At 47.5% G+C, this 18,288-nt stretch overlaps 1 protein-coding gene across 1 annotated transcript in view; it reads left to right on the top strand.

Annotated features, from left to right (window-relative positions):
• The window catches only part of sorbs2a (sorbin and SH3 domain containing 2a), a gene marked incomplete at its 5' end in the record, with an annotated part of 43,182 nt that extends 25,097 nt beyond the window's left edge, over positions 1-18,085 (top strand). Inside the window, 10 exons of the mRNA XM_083655763.1 lie at positions 1,841-2,019; positions 2,545-4,392; positions 5,073-5,152; positions 7,431-7,477; positions 7,920-8,034; positions 8,778-8,906; positions 9,150-9,341; positions 15,669-15,706; positions 15,926-16,032; positions 17,424-18,085. Coding sequence (XP_083511889.1) covers positions 1,841-2,019; positions 2,545-4,392; positions 5,073-5,152; positions 7,431-7,477; positions 7,920-8,034; positions 8,778-8,906; positions 9,150-9,341; positions 15,669-15,706; positions 15,926-16,032; positions 17,424-17,485 — 2,797 coding nt within the window. The 3' untranslated portion in view covers positions 17,486-18,085. The remainder of the gene's footprint in view (positions 1-1,840; positions 2,020-2,544; positions 4,393-5,072; positions 5,153-7,430; positions 7,478-7,919; positions 8,035-8,777; positions 8,907-9,149; positions 9,342-15,668; positions 15,707-15,925; positions 16,033-17,423) is intronic.
• Between the last annotated feature and the right edge of the window lie 203 nt (positions 18,086-18,288).

The following is an 18,288-nucleotide window of genomic DNA, read 5'->3' as shown; positions in this document are numbered from 1 at the left end:
CCAACATAGCATGCAACTCTCCTGTACCTCCTCCTCGCCCTGCCCGCTGCTGCAGATAGCCTCTGTGTCAGCTATTTATGATGCTTCATAAGGCTCAGTTAGCCTCTGTGTCAGCTATTTATGATGCTTCATAAGGCTCAGTTAGCCTCTGTGTCAGCTATTTATGATGCTTCATAAGGCTCAGTGTGCTTTTTGCTTTAGTCACTGGAGGCAGGGAACTGCTTTCCATCCCCCTCTGACTCTTCACAGCCTGAATAAATTAACCAGCGAGCCCATTGATTCTCTGTCCTTCACCTCCTCTCCTTCCCTCACTCTCACTCTTTACTCCCCTCCTCCCACTCTCTCCTTCTCTCCTTCCCTCACTCTCACTCTGTTCTCCCCTCCTGCCACTCCCTCCTTCTCTCCTTCTCTCACTCTTTACTCCCCTCCTCCCACTCCCTCCTTCTCTCCTTTCCTCACTCTCACTCTGTACTCCCCTCCTCCCACTCCCTCCTTCTCTCCTTCCCTCACTCTCACTCTGTTCTCCCCTCCTGCCACTCCCTCCTTCTCTCCTTCCCTCACTCTGTACTCCCCTCCTCCCACTCCCTCCTTCTCTCCTTCCCTCACTCTGACTCTTTACTCCCCTCCTGCCACTCCCTCCTTCTCTCCTTCCCTCACTCTCACTCTGTACTCCCCTCCTCCCACTCCCTCCTTCTCTCCTTCCCTCACTCTCACTCTGTACTCCCCTCCTCCCACTCCCTCCTTCTCTCCTTCCCTCACTCTCACTCTTTACTCCCCTCCTCCCACTCCCTCCTTCTCTCCTTCCCTCACTCTCACTCTGTACTTCCCTCCTCCCACTCCCTCCTTCTCTCCTTCCCTCACTCTCACTCTGTACTTCCCTCCTCCCACTCCCTCCTTCTCTCCTTCCCTCACTCTTACTCTGTACTCCCCTCCTCCCACTCCCTCCTTCTCTCCTTCCCTCACTCTTACTCTGTACTCCCCTCCTCCCACTCCCTCCTTCTCTCCTTCCCTCACTCTCACTCTTTACTCCCCTCCTCCCACTCCCTCCTTCTCTCCTTCCCTCACTCTTACTCTTTACTCCCCTCCTCCCACTCCCTCCTTCTCTCCTTCCCTCACTCTCACTCTTTACTCCCCTCCTCCCACTCCCTCTTTCTCTCCTTCTCTCACTCTTTACTCCCCTCCTCCCACTCCCTCCTTCTCTCCTTCTCTCACTCTTTACTCCCCTCCTCCCACTCCCTCCTTCTCTCCTTCCCTCACTCTCACTCTTTACTCCCCTCCTCCCACTCCCTCCTTCTCTCCTTCTCTCACTCTTTACTCCCCTCCTCCAACTCCCCCTCCTCCCACTCCCTCCTTCTCTCCTTCTCTCACTCTTTACTCCCCTCCTCCCACTCCCTCCTTCTCTCCTTCCCTCACTCTCACTCTTTACTCCTCTCCTCCCACTCCCTCCTGCTCTCCTTCCCTCACTCTGGCTCTTTACTCCCCTCCTCCCACTCCCTTTCACCAATGCCCCCCTTATTCAGTTGCATTCTCCTCGGTCAATGTGAAGGGGGAAATGGATGTGATGTGATGAATAAGCCATGTAATGCATGTAAGTGACATTGAGTGCAGTTGTTGTGAATAGAAAGCGGACAGTGGTGTTTTGGGTCATTTTAAATAACAAAAGTCTCTAGTCTACTGTATGCCATTCCTCTTATACGCATGTACTTTGTCTCAAAAACTATTATATATATAAGAAAAAAAGAAATTATTTCTCTTACTGTAATGCGGTTTGCTTATAGCACCAGTGCGTACACTCTAGTGTACAGCAGCTGGTAACTGGTGTGCTTCTTTTGTGTGGCAGTGCTGCCAGTGACTACAGGAAGAGGAGGAAGTCTGAGCCATCGGGTTCCCAAGCCAGAGCTCAGTCTAGCCAGAGCCGAGCGGCCACCTCCCCGAAACCACTGGACCCCTACAGAGCCACAGGCACCCTAAAGAAAGCAGCCATCCGCTCCTCGCCATCCTCACCCTCCAGAGCCAAAGGTACACACATGCACACGTGCCATTTCATCTCCTTTTCTCTCTCTCTCTCTCTCTCTCTCTCTACCCCCCCATCTCTCTCTCTCTCTCTCTCTCACACACACACACACACACACACTCTGTCATACGTGTGTACTGAACTCACCCCGCCCACGATGGCAAGGGCCCCTTCCAGGTCATACACTTGCAACTGAGAGTATTTGTTTGTAGCAACGAAGGCAAAGTATGACCAAAGAGTTGTATTTGAAGGGTTGGTTTTAATCTTGTGTTGGTTTTAATCTTGTGTTGGTCTCATACTATCTGTGTGTGTCTACGTCTTTTCCTGACTGACGTTGATGGAAAAAAAGATCATCTCTATGACTTATCTGTTTTCAAATGCTTCCCGCTTTACTCCTTTAAGATGATCTGTCTTACTGCTTTACGCTCTCTTCACCTGCCCCACCTTTTCTTCGCTGTGTCTTATTGCTTAACGTGCTTTCCTCCCTCTTCTCTCTCACCACACGCTGCTCTGTGTTGGACATCTGAAAGGTGGGGACGCATGCAACATGTACTCACCCCGCTTGACCTCTCCAGGTCTTCCTCTTCGCCCCTGTCTGTCCCCCGTGTCCTCTGACCCCAGCCATTGTCACGAGGAGGACGGCAGCCAAGAAGGCAGCTCCTCCTCCAAGCAATCTGTCTTTTGTAAGAACAGTTGGCAGACCAAACGGCAGGACACCACGGAGACGTGGAGCAGTGCAGAGGAGGCGCCGCCCTCCACCGGCAAGCTCAAGTCACGCAGCTGCGACGACCTCCTGAACGATGGAGGCTCCAGCAGCAGGCACAACAACGCCACCCGCTCAGAGAGCGCCGGCTCGCTGGTGTGCGACGGGAACGCCTCGGGTCAGACTGGCTCCTCCTCCACGCGCTCCTTGCCTCGCCCCCACCGGCGACGGGCGCACGATTCGCCGGGCTTCCTCCAGCTCTACCGTAAGATGCACCACATCGACCGCGCCCAGCTCCTCCCGTCTGACGTCATCCGCTCGGTCCGCGCGCGCATCCTGGAGCTCGAGGGCCAGCCGCACCTGCATCGGCATCGTCTCTCCCCTTGGGCCCCCTCGTGGGGCATGGAGGTCCAGCGGGACGTGGTGCCGACCCGCATCTCTGAATACGAGCGTCTCATTCAGAAGTCCAAATCCATGCCCAACCTGGGTGACAGCGAGGCACCGTCGGGCACCACCACGCCGGGTGGCTCATCGTCTCGAGCCAGCAGCGGCGGCGGCGGCACGCCCAGTTTTCCAAAACGACGTTTCTCCATCGAATCTTTACTAGAGGAGGACAACGGAAACAACGCAACAACGGTGCCGCACACCATGGATCACTTGCAACGACCTCGTAGCCCCCCAGAGGGTCAGCCTCGTGTTGGGCCGGAGCCCCACCGTGGGCGGTCCTTTGCTGCTCCTCATGCTCTTCCCCAAGCCCAGCGAGCCAACCCAGAGTACTCTGACAGTGAACAAGATGCCGCTGCATCAGACCTCAGTGACTTCATCCAGGTGGAAGGCTCCTCCTTTTGCAGTGAGAGTGACTTTGACCACTGCTCTCTAACCTCCTCTGAGAGCCTGTATGGCTCTTCCAACCTCCATCACCACCACCACCTCCGCCATCACCACCACCATCACCACCACCACCACCCTGGTCACCAGAGCCTCGGTCAGAGCCAGGGCTACCAACACCGCCACCTCATCAGCTCCTGCAAAGGCCGCTGCCCAGCCTCTTATACCCGATTCACCACCATGCTGCGCCACGAGAGGGAGCGGGCACGCCAGGAGCACCAGAGACCTCAACCGCAGAGCCGCAGCGGCCACGCCCAAAACCACACCTCACAGTCCCAACAAGCCATGTCCAAGCTGGCCTTCCTGGTCAGCCCAGTGCCTTTCCGCAGGAAAAAGGGCTCACCACCTACCTCCAGAAGGTGCGGCGGCGGTGGAGGTCGAGGCAGCAGACCCAAGTCCAAAGAGGCTATTTATGACGCGTTAGACATAGCCTTGAGAGACATATATGAGCACATCCAAGCAGAGAGAGGCCACAGAGGCACCAGGGTGCCCGACGATAGCATCTTGCGGAGAATACTGGCAGAACTGCTACCAAACGTGCCTGAACGAAGCTCCTCTCTGCGGGGGAGGAGGCTGTGCGGGCAGGGGGGTCACTCCTCCACGTCTTTGTACCCAGATGGGAGCCCCACCGGGTATGCCTCATATAGACGGGATCCCGCCACACCGCAGATTCCGTCACCACGGCTACAGTCTCCGATCAGTGCCTGTTACGGACACCATTCAGACACCTCAAACACTAACCATTATGGAGAAGAGCAAGGCAATGGAAACGCTCTCTGTGACTCAGGTGGAGATAACACACTAATCACATCTCAAATATACACATATACACACACACTTCCTAATTTACCCAGTTATACTCACACATCGTTTTTCTATACACACACACACATCACACACATCACACAGTGGACGTCTCCCTGTTCAATCCTTCCAAAATTGCCTGTGCTCACCACCCCATCAGCTGATATCCATTAGTGTGATGTTATCAATAGTACTGTCAAACACATGTTTATAGAACATTCATGGAAACGTGTCTGTATTACTCTGGTTGGAATACATAATTATGAATGTGTTTTTTGTTTGTTTTTGTTTGTTTTTGGATGTATTATTGTTCTGCTTTGCACTAAGTTGTCATATTATCTCACTATCATTTTCTTTCCTTTGAGCCATTTGTTTGTATGGTCATGTTTGTAAATGTATCCGTTTTGGAATTGATTCCCCTCATCTCATTTTGTGTACAGCAATATGTACAATTGCATGTGTCTCCTGTGTCATGCTGTGGGGAAAAAGTCCAAACTCCATGTTTTCCCTATGAAATGGAAATAAAACCCACTTATGTTTTTAGCTGTCACCATACCATTCAACACTTTCCCCAAGCACACGTGTATTGTGCATGCATGTGGCATGATCATGGTCACCATGGTAACTCCTGTGACCTTTGTCGCCCGTCTCTGCCAATCACAGACCAGGATGTCTCCAGGGGCTACTCCACCATGGAGGGACGCCACACACCCCAGAGCAGAAGAGCGACTCCAGACAGAGAGGTAGAGCACTGAACTAAAGCATTTGGATTGCGCTATACTGTAGTCAGTGTATACTAACCTGCTAGTATACTCAATACTAGCCTGCTATTATACTAAATACTAGCCAGCTAGTATACTCAATACTAGCCTGCTAGTATACTACTCAATACTAGCCTGCTAGTATACTCAATACTAGCCTGCTAGTATACTCAATAATAGCCTGCTAGTATACTACTCAATACTAGCCTGCTAGTATACTCAATACTAGACTGCTAGTATACTCAATACTAGCCTGCTAGTATACTCAATACTAGACTGCTAGTATACTAAATACTAGCCAGCTAGTATACTCAATAATAGCCTGCTAGTATACTACTCAATACTAGCCTGCTTGTATACTCAATACTAGACTGCTAGTATACTAAATACTAGCCAGCTAGTATACTCAATAATAGCCTGCTAGTATACTACTCAATACTGGCCTGCTAGTATACTCAATACTAGACTGCTAGTATACTAAATACTAGCCAGCTAGTATACTCAATAATAGCCTGCTAGTATACTACTCAATACTAGCCTGCTAGTATATTCCTCAATACTAGCCTGCTAGTATACTCAATACTAGCCTGCCATTCAAAAAGCAGTACCATAAGCTGGATAAATATGGAGTTGTGGTTGTGTAGCACTGAACCAATCCACCTTTTTTTCTCTTTTCTTTTTTCTTATTCTTTTTTTTTTTTTTTTACACACAATTGACCTATCGCTAAGCCCCACCCCCCATGCTCACTCGGACAAACACAGGGCACGCTGACTAGAATAAATGGCAGCCGTCACTGTCAAAGTTATATCCCAAGAGGCTCTAAACAACTTTTTGAGGCCTGATATTGTCTAGAAGCCATCATAAAGTACTTCACTTTGCCATGGAGGGCGATGTACAACATATAAAGCAATCGATAAAAAGAAATGCGATTAAGTGCATGGAAACGGCTTTAGCGAATCTTGAACCAAACTCCATTCAAAAACATGCACTTTTAACGAAGGAAGACAGCGAGATAACCAGTGGGGATAACAGGCGACTGACATCCAGAATTGACATTTTATTCACTTATAACCTCTCCGTGGATTATATAGATGCCGAATTGAAGAGTGGCGCCTGGCAATATATTTTATGTAGGCCTACCTCTGTATAATCAAGAAACTTTAAATTAATAGTGTCGATGTTTTTCATAGCGAGACAACAGCACGCACGCATGGGTGTAGCAGATCAGCAGAGGCATAGCCTACAGCAGACCACTTTTTCCATCATGTTGGAGGAAAACCGTTTTCCTCCTGGATCTTTTCTCTTTAGACTACCTCACATTTATTTGGGGAATGGGATTAATTCCCTCGTTTTAGGGTTTGACTGGTGTCTGGCGATGTTTTAATCACATCAATCAATGCATCAATCAATCAATCCTCTTCAACCAACTCCATTACGCGCATAACGTAATGGCTGGAAACTTGCATAATTCAGCATTTTCTTTTGACGACTTTCTGAATACCATGATGATTTCATGATACCTTTGGATCACGGAAGGCAAATGAGGGAGAAGACTCATCTCACTGTCACCACAATTGCAGATTTAACGTCCAAAACAGCAGCATTGTGGATGTGAGTGGATCTACGTTTACTAGTTTCTTATTATCCATTGCCTGGCCTCCCAGGATACCTCGTAATGTTGCATTTACCCCATGCACATCGTTTGACCATTTTTTTCAATTTATAACTGTATGAAACACCATAAAACCAGAGGAGAATCCAGATTTATTCTGCTTCTCTATGCTTCTCCATGGAGTTCCAGGCTCAGGTTGTCCGAGTGTATTGTGGAGCTACACGCGCTGTGATTTGCTGGTCTGCATTCGGGGTGGGACTTAGCGATAGGTCAATTGAGAATTACTGCGTTAGGCGACTTCACACTTAGAACTAGAACTATAAAAAGATGTATATAGAATAGAATGGGCAGTTGTAGTGTGAACTTCGCACTACAACTCTAACTATAGTATAGTTATAATATAAAAATTTATGTGGTGATGTATTTATTTCAAATCATTCCAGAATGAACCTCAACAGGCTCACATACTTTCTCAAGCTGTAGTACCTTACCTCAGCACACTTTATATCCCCTCAGAAAACCTGTCAGGCTGTATTTTATATTCTAGCTGATAATGCGTCCTGGCTTTCTTTCTTTCTCTCACTCTCATCTCCTAGGTCGCCCATAAGCAGATGACACAACTCATTCTGTTCTCTCTCCTCCATCAGAAACAGCCTGCCAGAGCCATTTATGACTTTAAGGCACAGACAGCCAAGTGAGTACAGCCAATGCACAGTGCGTATGCATACGTGAGGAAGCCCAGCTTCAAAGCATGAATCTCATTCTGCCTATGAATACTTCTTCATCCGTTGCAGCATCTTCTATTATATGATTTCCCATTCTTAACCATGTCTTCACCGTGTAAACATTTTTCTTTTCCCTATAATCACTTTTGGCATTCTGAGAAAGCTCCTTTGTCCTGATATTTTACCAGCACCTGGATGGCTTTAATCAATGTACTTTGTGCCGGCTGTAACTGACTGCATGAACACAGCTGAATTCCGTCGTACTTCTGCATACTGAATCATGCTTCAACGGCTGCCGTGGCTGATGTTGAAATGAAACGAGGTCTGTGTCTGTGAGTAGAGCTGTGGCCCGGCTCATGTCTTGCTCACTCCTATACAGTACAGATGCTCTGATCACATGACATGTTGCAGGGAGCTGACATTCAAGAAGGGGGATGCGGTGAACATCATCCGGCAGATAGACAGCAACTGGTATGAGGGAGAGCACCGCGGGCGGGTGGGGATATTCCCCATCTCATATGTAGAGGTATGCACACATGTAAAGTAAAAGTGTGTGTGTGTGTGTGTGTGTGTGTATGTGTGTGTGTGTGTGTGTGTGTGTGTGTGTGTGTGTGTGTGTGTGTGTGTGTGTGTTTGCGTGCGTGCGTGCGTGCGTGTGTGAGTACATCTGTGCTGTATTTGAATCTGGGCCACGCCTCTCTCATTCCCTGCTCTCTCACTCTCTATAAACACACTGCAGTAGGCACTAGTGACTAGGGCATTACAACTGCATTTTAGTAGTCATCAACTACTCCCAAAGAGTAGTCACGGGAGATATATCCGATTTTTTTCACCCATTAAAAATTGATCAATTCTCAACAAAAAGTTATCAAAAACAGCCAGTAATGTAGGCGGGACCAACCTGGTGGTATGTGAAATAGCAGAGCCCTCGATTGGCTCTGAGAGGCTGTTTACAAATGAGCCACTAAACCCCCAGCAACTTAGAGATAGCGACTGTTTGACTGCAATAACAACAACATAGACAGGAGTCTTTCCATCTCTAAATACCTTGAATTCTGTTTATTTAACCTGGCACAATGTAGAAAATTATTTTTCAAACAAATCTATATTCAATTTATTTATTTACATTGTTTATTCCTAAGAGTACAGATGAACGATTAGTCGACTAAGATGCACAGTGTGTCGACTGTCGAGTGGTTTTAATAGTCGACTAGTCTGTGAAAGCCCTAAAACACACTGACACTAATGTAGTGTCTCCCACATACACAGAAGATGCCATCCACAGAGAAGCAGCAGCCGGTCCGGCCTCCTCCGCCAGCACACGTCAGGGAGATCGGAGAGGCAGTGGCCCGCTACAACTTCAACGCTGACACCAACGTGGAGCTGTCTCTCAGAAAGGTAGCCTGTGTGCGCGTGCGTGTGCGTGTGTGTGTGTGTGTGTGTGTGTGTGTGTGTGTGTGTGTGAACAGTACATGTTTATGACGCACGTCTGATGTCATTTAGGACTATGCGACACATAGTATTGTGAGGATTTATTCATTACTACCACGCTGTGACACAGCGACTTGTGTGTACACGTGTGTGTTTCCTGGGGTGCTTGTGTCATTGTGTGTATGTGGCTTGTGTGTTCACCCACCACAGGGTGAGAGAGTCATCCTGGTAAGGCAGGTGGACCAGAACTGGTATGAAGGGAAGATCCCAGACACCACCAAACAAGGCATCTTCCCTGTTTCCTATGTTGACATGGTCAAGCGCTCTCCGTCCAAGAGCCCCGCCCACCACGCCGATCCCCATGGTTACTCTGGCAGCAGGACGCCAAGCTCTACGCCCAAGGTAGGAGGGGACTGACAATCAGCAATGTGTTTTCCCATCCAATCTGGGGGTGTGCTGTGTTGAAGAGATGGACTTGTTTTAGTTAGAAAAGAAGCTTTTCAGGCACTTTCTCAACCCATCGTAAATAGTTTTCAAACATTACAAACACCACACCTTTTACATCCTCAAAACAGTGATGCAAATTAAATGGCTGTAGCAGGCTTAGTTTTTCTTTTTTTCTTTTTTTTGCTATTTTCAAAACGTAAAAAACAACAACAAAAGGCTCAGACAGAGAAAGAAAGAAAAACAAAACAAACATATACGGTAATTCACATTCCAATACTACAGCTTGGCACTACCAGCCGTATAAGGTACCCACGTGCCTGCAAGAGATGTGCGTGGGATCCCACGCAAAGGGTCCATGAGAAGTCAGTTAGGCGAGTCACGATTTGCTATTAACCTATAGAGAGCCCCAGGGATGACGTATTTTTGTAGGCTGAATGCGGAAGTCCCAAACTTCCTGGTTCTTCACTGTTTCTGTCTATGGGATTTTTTAATGGGTTTTTGGCGCGATGCTTCAAATAATGTCTGTGGGCAACGCAAGTTTAATCAAACGCGAACCAAGGTTCAGCGGGATAATCTTCACACATGAGGACCACTTTCATGAGTTTTGAAGCGTAACTGCGAGCCCTAGAGGTAAAAAGCTTGTGCTAAGCTAATCCAGAACTACACACAGTGTCGCATAGGCGTCCACGCATTGATTGCGAGAGAAAGAATTTCCGCGTTCACTCGTGATGACGTATAATATCCGCGTCGACATTGTAGTCTCATTTAGCTGTTTGCTAGCTAGCCACCCTTTTAACGGCACATAAAAGCTTCAAAACTCATAAAAGTGGTCTTCATGTGTGAAGATGATGTTACTAAACACTGGTTCGCGTTTGATTAAGCCAGCGTTGCCCAGAGAGATTATTAGAAGCATCGCGCCAAAAACCCATTCAAAACTCCCATAGGCAAAAACTGTGAAGAACCAGGGCTGTTAGCATCGATGATTTCCGGACTCGTTCCTGGGGCTCTCTATTATTAACCTATAGCCTATATTATCCAAATAGGCCAGAAATGGGTCCCAGATAACCAAGAACTTCCCAAGAGAATTGGTCCTCAAGAACGGGAGCCTCTCCATATGTATAACCGAGATCATGTCCGTCAGCCACAGCTGAAAAGAAGGTGTAGAGGGAGACTTCCACTCCTTCAGAATGAGTCTCTTGGCGACAGTCGTCCCCTGCGTCAGAGACTGTTGCACAGCCGTAGGGAGGAGCAGAGAGGATTCCGAGCAGCAGAAGATGGCGAGTTCCGCCTCCGGCTGAAGGGTTGTTTTATAGGCCTTAAAGTACCAGTCAAATATTTTGGCCCAAAAACCGGATAGTGAAGGACAAAACCAAAAAGCATGGGACAATGTACCCTCTAACACCTGACACCTATCACATAGTGGTGAGACAGAAGGGTAGATCTTGTGCAATCTAGACTTGAAATAATGGAGACGGTGAATGACTTTAAATTGGATCAGCTGGTGTCTGCTGTTAATTGAGCAGAGTTGGACCACAGATAGAGTTCCTCCTGCCATGCCTCTCTAATCCTCTCAGTGGGGGCTCTGATGCAGCCATCAAATAAACACACAAATCTAGAAATAAGATGCCTGGAGTGGGGGGGACTCGATAAAACATCAAAAAAAGCATGTTCATTTGGGAGAACTTCAAAGTCACGAATCTTGGATCAAACATAATTTCTAACTTGTAGGTATCTAAACCAGTGTTGTTGGGCAACTCAAATTTCCTATATTTATATAGATTCAGAAAACCCCTCACTTGGTTTAGAATTCTGACAGAGTTTTTCACAACAAAACTTAAATTCTGTAAAGTCCCAGGCTGCTCTTGCTTATAAAATAACATAGCTGGCAGAGAGGAGTTGGCAATAGAATTGGCCTCCATTTTCAGCTAGCAGGCTTAGTTTTAAAGCCATAATATAGCCATAAATTATGTGCAGCTGGACGTCACCTTTTTATTCCTCCTCGAGCACCTGGCTACAGTGCAGATTTCAGCTAAAAACAGGGTGTAAATGATGTATTTTCAAGTCAACTTGGCATCTCAGGGCTTGTGGAGTCTTGGATTATGCCAGGTTAGCAGTAAGTATGGAAGCTATCCCTTTGGAATAATCTGATCCTGTCAGTGGTCAAAACAAGCTTGTTTAGTGCAGTAGGGGCATGTGGGATAAATGGCTGACAACACATACCTCTCTACTCCGGTTTTGTAAGTTTCTCTCTCTTCCTTCTTTTTTTCACTTTACCTTCATGGAGCCTTTCTACCATGCACCTCCACCCTCCTCCCCCGATCCCCTCCCCTCCCGTGACACCACTGCGAGAATGCGTCACCTGCAAGCTGTCACCAGCGAGTGGCTCTCCCTCACTCTGGAGCCGTCGGCCTCCGCCGCCAGCCCCTCCCTCACAGGCACGCCTATCCCCCCCACCCCTCCCCCGCTCCCCGATGACCTCACGCCTTTCCTAAAGTCTCCGGAGCCCAGGGCGACCCCGGCCACGCCGCCACTGAGAGGCTCCACCCCCCCGCCCAGAACTCTGTCCAGGAAATCAACCCCCTCGTTTAAAGAGGGGACGCTAGGTTCAGACCACACCCCTTTCTCCCAACCTACATCTCCACTTCCCGGGCCTCCTCCCTCATCCGCCTCTCTTCTGCCTTCTGACACTTCACTCCAATACCACTGTGACACAGAACTATGTATCACTGAAACGAGCGAACCATTATACCAGCCAGAGGGTTTCCTCTGCACAGAGCCAGAAGCAGTGGCCACAGTGCCACAGTGGCACAAGTCAGCTGCATGGGTTAACAAAAGCAGCAAACCCCCTAAAGCTCAGCAGCAAGTGGAAGATCCCTATGACCGGCTGTTGTCTATGATTCTGGATGGCCACACCGGTACGGACGATGGTGACGCTTCCAGGTTGTCCGCAGTAGAAGTCCCACCTACCACACGGACCAGTGAACCCCAGAGCAGGTTTAGGATAGAAACAAAACAGTCGCTTGGACCGGCCGTGAAACTAGCGACTTTTGCGCCAGCCAGCGAATCGGCAAGCGGCGTTCGGCTAGAGGTGAAGTTTCACAAGCCGGTGACAATGGAGCTGCTGTCTGCCAGTTGGGAAGGGCTGTCGAAAAGTCTGGATAAGCAGGAGGCGGAGTCTCACAGGCTGCTGTCAGTCACAGGGATGAGATGTCCTGATAAGCAGGAGGCGGAGTCTCACAGGCTGCTGTCAGTCACAGGGATGGATAAGCAGGAGGCGGAGTCTCACAGGCTGCTGTCAGTCACAGGGATGGATAAGCAGGAGGCGGAGTCTCACATGCTGCCGTCAGTCACAGGGATGGATAAGCAGGAGGCGGAGTCTCACAGGCTGCCGTCAGTCACAGGGCTTGGATGTCCTGAGTTGTTCATTGAGGAAGAGGAGGAAGCTAGGGAGGACAAAGAGGAGAATATTAGAATTTTTAATGAGAGGCTCAATCCACAGGTAGCGCATGCTGTGTGAACTCAATTGGATTTTGAAATGCAGCCATACTTTCCTAATACATACAAAATCTAGTTTTTTTAGTTTGCAAAGCTGCTATTCATTCTAGTGGAATTCTTAAGTTTCTAAGCGCGTTTTTCTCCTGCATTGAATTTGATTGTTGTGATTTAGCTTTAGCATTGATGTGTGTCATTGCCTCCATAGGCTGACGTCTCTCCATCCACTCTGACGCGGCTTGCTCACCTTGACTTCCCCCCGTGCTCCACCACCACGCTACCCCCTCCTCCGCCCCCCTCCTCCTCCTCTCCTGCCTCTCCTCCTCCTTCTCCTCTCTCCCCCTCGCAGCAGCAGCAGCGGCACGATCGCCCGACCAGCCTCCCCTCGCCCCGCCGCTCCCCTACTCCCCCTCCCCCTCCTCTGTTCACAATATCGCCGCTACCCCGAGTCTCCCCCTCTCCCCCGCCTGTTTCGCCAGCCCCTCCAAACCCCGGCTGGCAACGCTCTTCTTTCTCTCACCCCTCTTCCCTTCCCCCAAGCACCCCCTGTCTCCCCCCCACCGCCCCGTCACCACCACCACCTCTCCCCTTTCCTGCTCCTCCTCCCCTCGCCACTCCATCCTCTCCTCCACCTATACCCCATCCAGAGCCTAGGTCTACCAAGGTGAAGGTAAACCCGCTGCCGGAATGTGGACATGATGGCGATGTGGTGTTGATGCCGATGATGTTAGTCATGATGAGGATTATGATAGGAACTTAGCCTTCACATGAGACTACAAGTGAATCAGATATGTGGACGTTCAGTTGTCGTCTCAGACCGAGACCCCCAATATTCACTGACACCTCCCTTTATATCAAACCTACTTTTACATACTTTTACAGCCACGGTTTTCAATACTGGGGTTTTTTGTCATGCCATGTCTTTCAAAAACTATTGAACTATTGGGTGTGGCTTACATACATTCCCCTTCACAGTAGGGAAACAGCGCCCTCTGTTTCTGGCTATAGAGCGCCACAGGGATGACGTATTTTTGTAGTAGGAACGCGGAAGTCCCGGACTTCCTGGTTCTTCACTGTTTCTGCCTATGGGATTTTTGAATGGGTTTTTGGCGCGATGCTTCAAATAAGGTCTCTGGGCAACGCAAGCTTAATCAAACGCGAACGTTCAGCGGGATAATCTTCACACATGAGGACCACTTTCATGAGTTTTGAAGCGTAAATGCGAGCCCTAGAAGTAAAAAAGCTTGTGCTAAGATAATCCAGAACTACACACAGTGTCGCATAGTCTTCCACGTCATGTCACCACTCAACCTGGAGTGTTGTTGATGTGTGCGCTGCTGTGCACTGATTACCCCGGGCTGAACCAGGTGAGGGAAAGAGAATTTCCATGTTCATCCTTTGAAGTGATGACGTTATTGACGTATAATATCCCCGTCGACTCAACAGTGTAGTCTCATTTAGCCGTTTGCTAGCTAGCCGCCCTTTTAACGGCACATAAAAGCTTAAAAACTCATAAAAGTGGTCCTCATGTGTGAAGATTATCCTGCTGAACACTGGTTCGCGTTTGAATAAGCTTGTGTTAACCACAGACCTTATTTGAAGCATCGCGCCAAAAACCCATTAAGAAATCCCATAGGAGAAAACAGTGAAGAACCGGGAGTGTTAGCATCGATGTTTTCCGGACTCATTCCTGCGGCTCTCTATTGGTGGAAACCCGGAATTACACGGCTGAAGAACAGAAAAGTCAGACTTGGACAAGAGAAAAAAAAATCTACACAATATTAAAGAAAATGAATAGCCCGTTATAACGGATAACAACCCTGGCTTTATGACAACTACTGTTTTTTGTGATTGCTACTGCTAATCTATGGAAAAGTAGGGTCGCTATAAAGGGAGGTGTCAGTGAATATCGGGGGTGTCCAGTTATCAGAATAACTTGTAGTCTCATGTTGAGGCTAATAGGAACTCATCTCAGATTGATAATATCCTTCTCTAACTTTGACACTGTTGTTTTATACCCATTGCCATTAGTGGAACTGACACGTGATTTTGTGTCTTTGAACATTAACATCTATTGACAAGCAGCTATGGCCTAGATACATGGACAGAAGAGAACATGCTTGTTATTTGAGTGACTCCCTATAAATAAGAAATGTGTGTGTTAAATGTGTGTAGTGCATACAAGGAGTTTCACTGACACATTGATACAGTAGATCAGGTTTTACAGCATGACACTGGCCTCTGTGCTTAACCTGTAGTGAAGGCGGCTGACTCGGTCACTGTTAAGCTTACAGGTCTGTTGCCTCTGGTTCTTTCAGCCAGCTTTAAAGCAGGATCTGATGGTTGATGGTAAACCTCCCCGTAGCCCCATCATGACCAGGAGGTCCTCTTTGTCACCCGTTAGAGGTCGAAGGGTAGGGGGCATGTCTCCGTCACCCCATGCTCTAACCCTACTAGCTGTGCAGGAAGACATATGGAGTTCTTTCTTCTACTAACGCTTAGACCTCATACCTTGATTGGTTCTCCTATATTCCGTAGCATTGCATGTTGGAGTGCTTTTTTACTTAAATGCCGTGCGATTTTCCTTATAGGGAATGCAGAGATTATAGTATTTCTGCTAAAGGAATGGATTTTTAAGCCTGATTGTTTGATTGGTTGATATTCCTTTGTCTGCCCAGATTTGTTGACAAAGGAATTGTTCATACCTCTGTCAATATTCTTTCATTATAACTTATAAGTCACTGATGTATGTAATGCTTAAACTGAATTCTCTCTCTCTCTCTCTCTCAGCGATTTGTTCAGGATGCACTCCATGGTGGAGGAGACCCGTAAGTCATTGCTATTGGCGTTACAATCAGGCTATCACTGGAATTTCGACTGAATTGCTTCTGTTGTATAACAAAAGCTTCCTCTCTGTGCTAGACTGTATTATGTGATTTTATGTGATTATTAATCATTAGTAATCATCATCAGATCAGCAATGACTCAAATATTAGAGCAGAATGTCCTCCCAGTTTACCTGTCCTATCCATGTTTTTCCACCACAGGTTCCAGGCCCTGTATAACTACGTGCCGCGCAACGAGGATGAGCTGGAGCTGAAGGAGGGCGACATCGTCGATGTGATGGAGAAGTGTGATGATGGCTGGTTTGTCGGTATGTTCTTGTCTTTCCAATCCCTGAAAATCGTCTAGATATTCCACCTCTTAAATTCAAAACATTGGCATGTTTTTACGTCGTTATGAGATAACGCTTCCCCGCCATTGACGTGATATTGCGTCAATCCATGTTTTCACTGTCATGTGATAGATGGCTCTCTTACTCACCTAATGAGATACTAGAGCACTTCCAAAGTTACACAGAAGCGACCATGATTGTCCACCAAAACCAGGAAGCAGAGAAAAGCAACAATCTACCATCAGAAGAACCTCCATAAAACAGCTTTGACCGAGGCGGCGCGCTGCACACGGACTATTGACAGTCACTCAAAGCTGAAGGATTTTTTTTCACCAGATGCTGCAAAGCTACACAAGTCACTTCTCCTCTCAGGTAGATTAGTAATCTGGTTTGTGAGTCCTCACACCATGTACATTTCAGCCGTCAAATGAGCCCCCAGACCTCCAGACATCGAGAACCAGTTGCCCCCGGGAAAGACATGAGCGTGACCCCCGCTTCCCCTCTCTGAGTGTGGGGTGAATCTCTCTCGCACCGGTGGTACGGTTAAAGTTGTGACCAGAGGCATGTTTGGGCGGAAAGGGAAAACAAAAGATATGGGATGCATAGTTTGGTGTAACACTGGCAAGTATCCGCCCTCGGAGACATGTGATTCAGTTCAGGATCCGTGAACATGACTTATCATTTACAAAAAAGCATTTTTCTCAGCTTTTTGGGGACAGACGGATGTTTTCAGTCGATAACTAAAGAACGGATGAAGGTAGAATCAAACTTTTTTTCTATGAAAGTAGAGGCTCTCTTCTTTTGGGGGATATTCAGTGTTTACAGTCATAGAAGAAATATACTCTGAGTTTTGGAATGTTCGTGAAAATGATCAAAAACCCTGGTGGTGGCTGGCGACTTTTCCATTGAAACTCTGGCAGGGATTCAGTTAAGATATGGCCCTAGGGAAAAATATATATACCAACATGCGTAGGCCACTAGATGGTGCTATGGTCCCACTCCCACCATTATGTTTAACATGCCTGTCCTTGAAGAAGTCCACTTTATCACTCACAGCTGAACACTGCCTGCAGTTTGGCCAGTGTAAGTCTGATTGGTCTGAGAATACATTTGACATTTTAACATTGTGTGTCTCAAAGTGTTTACAAATATCTTATCATGACTTTAATCTCCTGTTAGATGATACCTAGACTCCATTTAAGTCAGTGACTGCAACTTTGGATTACTCTAGTTTCAGTTTATAGTTAATGATAACACACTCGATGAAAGGAAATATACTTAGGCTTATGATATTGCTGGCAGAGGTCACATACATGTATTAATTACAACAGCACTGACGCTTTGCATTGTTTTGCTTTGTGTTTGTGAAGGGACATCTCGACGGAGCAAGCTGTTTGGAACCTTCCCAGGAAACTACGTGAAGCAGCTATAATGGTGATTCCAGACCCCCACCGCCCCTGTCCCTCCTCATCGCCTCCGCACAGCCCCCATAGGATACCACATCCCAAGAAGGGTCAACCAAGACCTGCCGCACATACGTGTGTGTGTGCGTGCACGCGTGCGGGTGTGTGGCTTGTCAGCTTCACACAGAAAGAACAATTTAGCTGTAACTAGCCATCTTTACGGACGACTTGTTCCAATAATATAATTCCGTTTCCTTCATTTTCTACCATGGAGCGCCCAAGCTTTGTACTCCAGTCACTGACCTTTAACCTTTGACCCTGATGGAGGGATGCAGAATGAACGTGGCAGACACTCAGTGATAGTCAAGTGAACAGTGCGCCCCCCGGGGGCCTTTTGGACTTTTTGTTGAACCGATTCTTTGTGGTTTCCACTCTAAGGTCGTGAGTGACTCCAGGCTGATTCTGTAGCTTCAGTCAGTTCTCAGTTTACACTCAAGATAATAGCCACAACATTACTTTTTTCAAGGATCACAGATCTGAACACTTGTTACATTTCCTTTCAGTGTTCAATTACAAGTATACCCCAAAGGCATTCTTGGAACAGTATTCTCTCAATGGGTCATTTGATGTATGCAGACATGTTTAATGTAGTATACTAACCGTGTTGTAATATGGGCATTGCAGCCATGCGACCAATATGTTGCATCAGCATGGCAGGTAAAAGGATGTTACCACTGTAGATGACCGTTACACGTGGAAAGGAACGTGCATGTACAGTATCAATGCTATACAGTGTGTTATCCAAGCTATTGATGACTTGATAATAAATTGA

This window comes from Poromitra crassiceps (assembly GCF_964638095.1).
Source record: "Poromitra crassiceps genome assembly, chromosome: 19".
NCBI classification, from domain to species: domain Eukaryota; kingdom Metazoa; phylum Chordata; class Actinopteri; order Beryciformes; family Melamphaidae; genus Poromitra; species Poromitra crassiceps.
The sequence above is the reverse complement of the archived record's forward strand: the minus strand, read 5'-3'. Positions and strand labels throughout refer to the sequence as shown.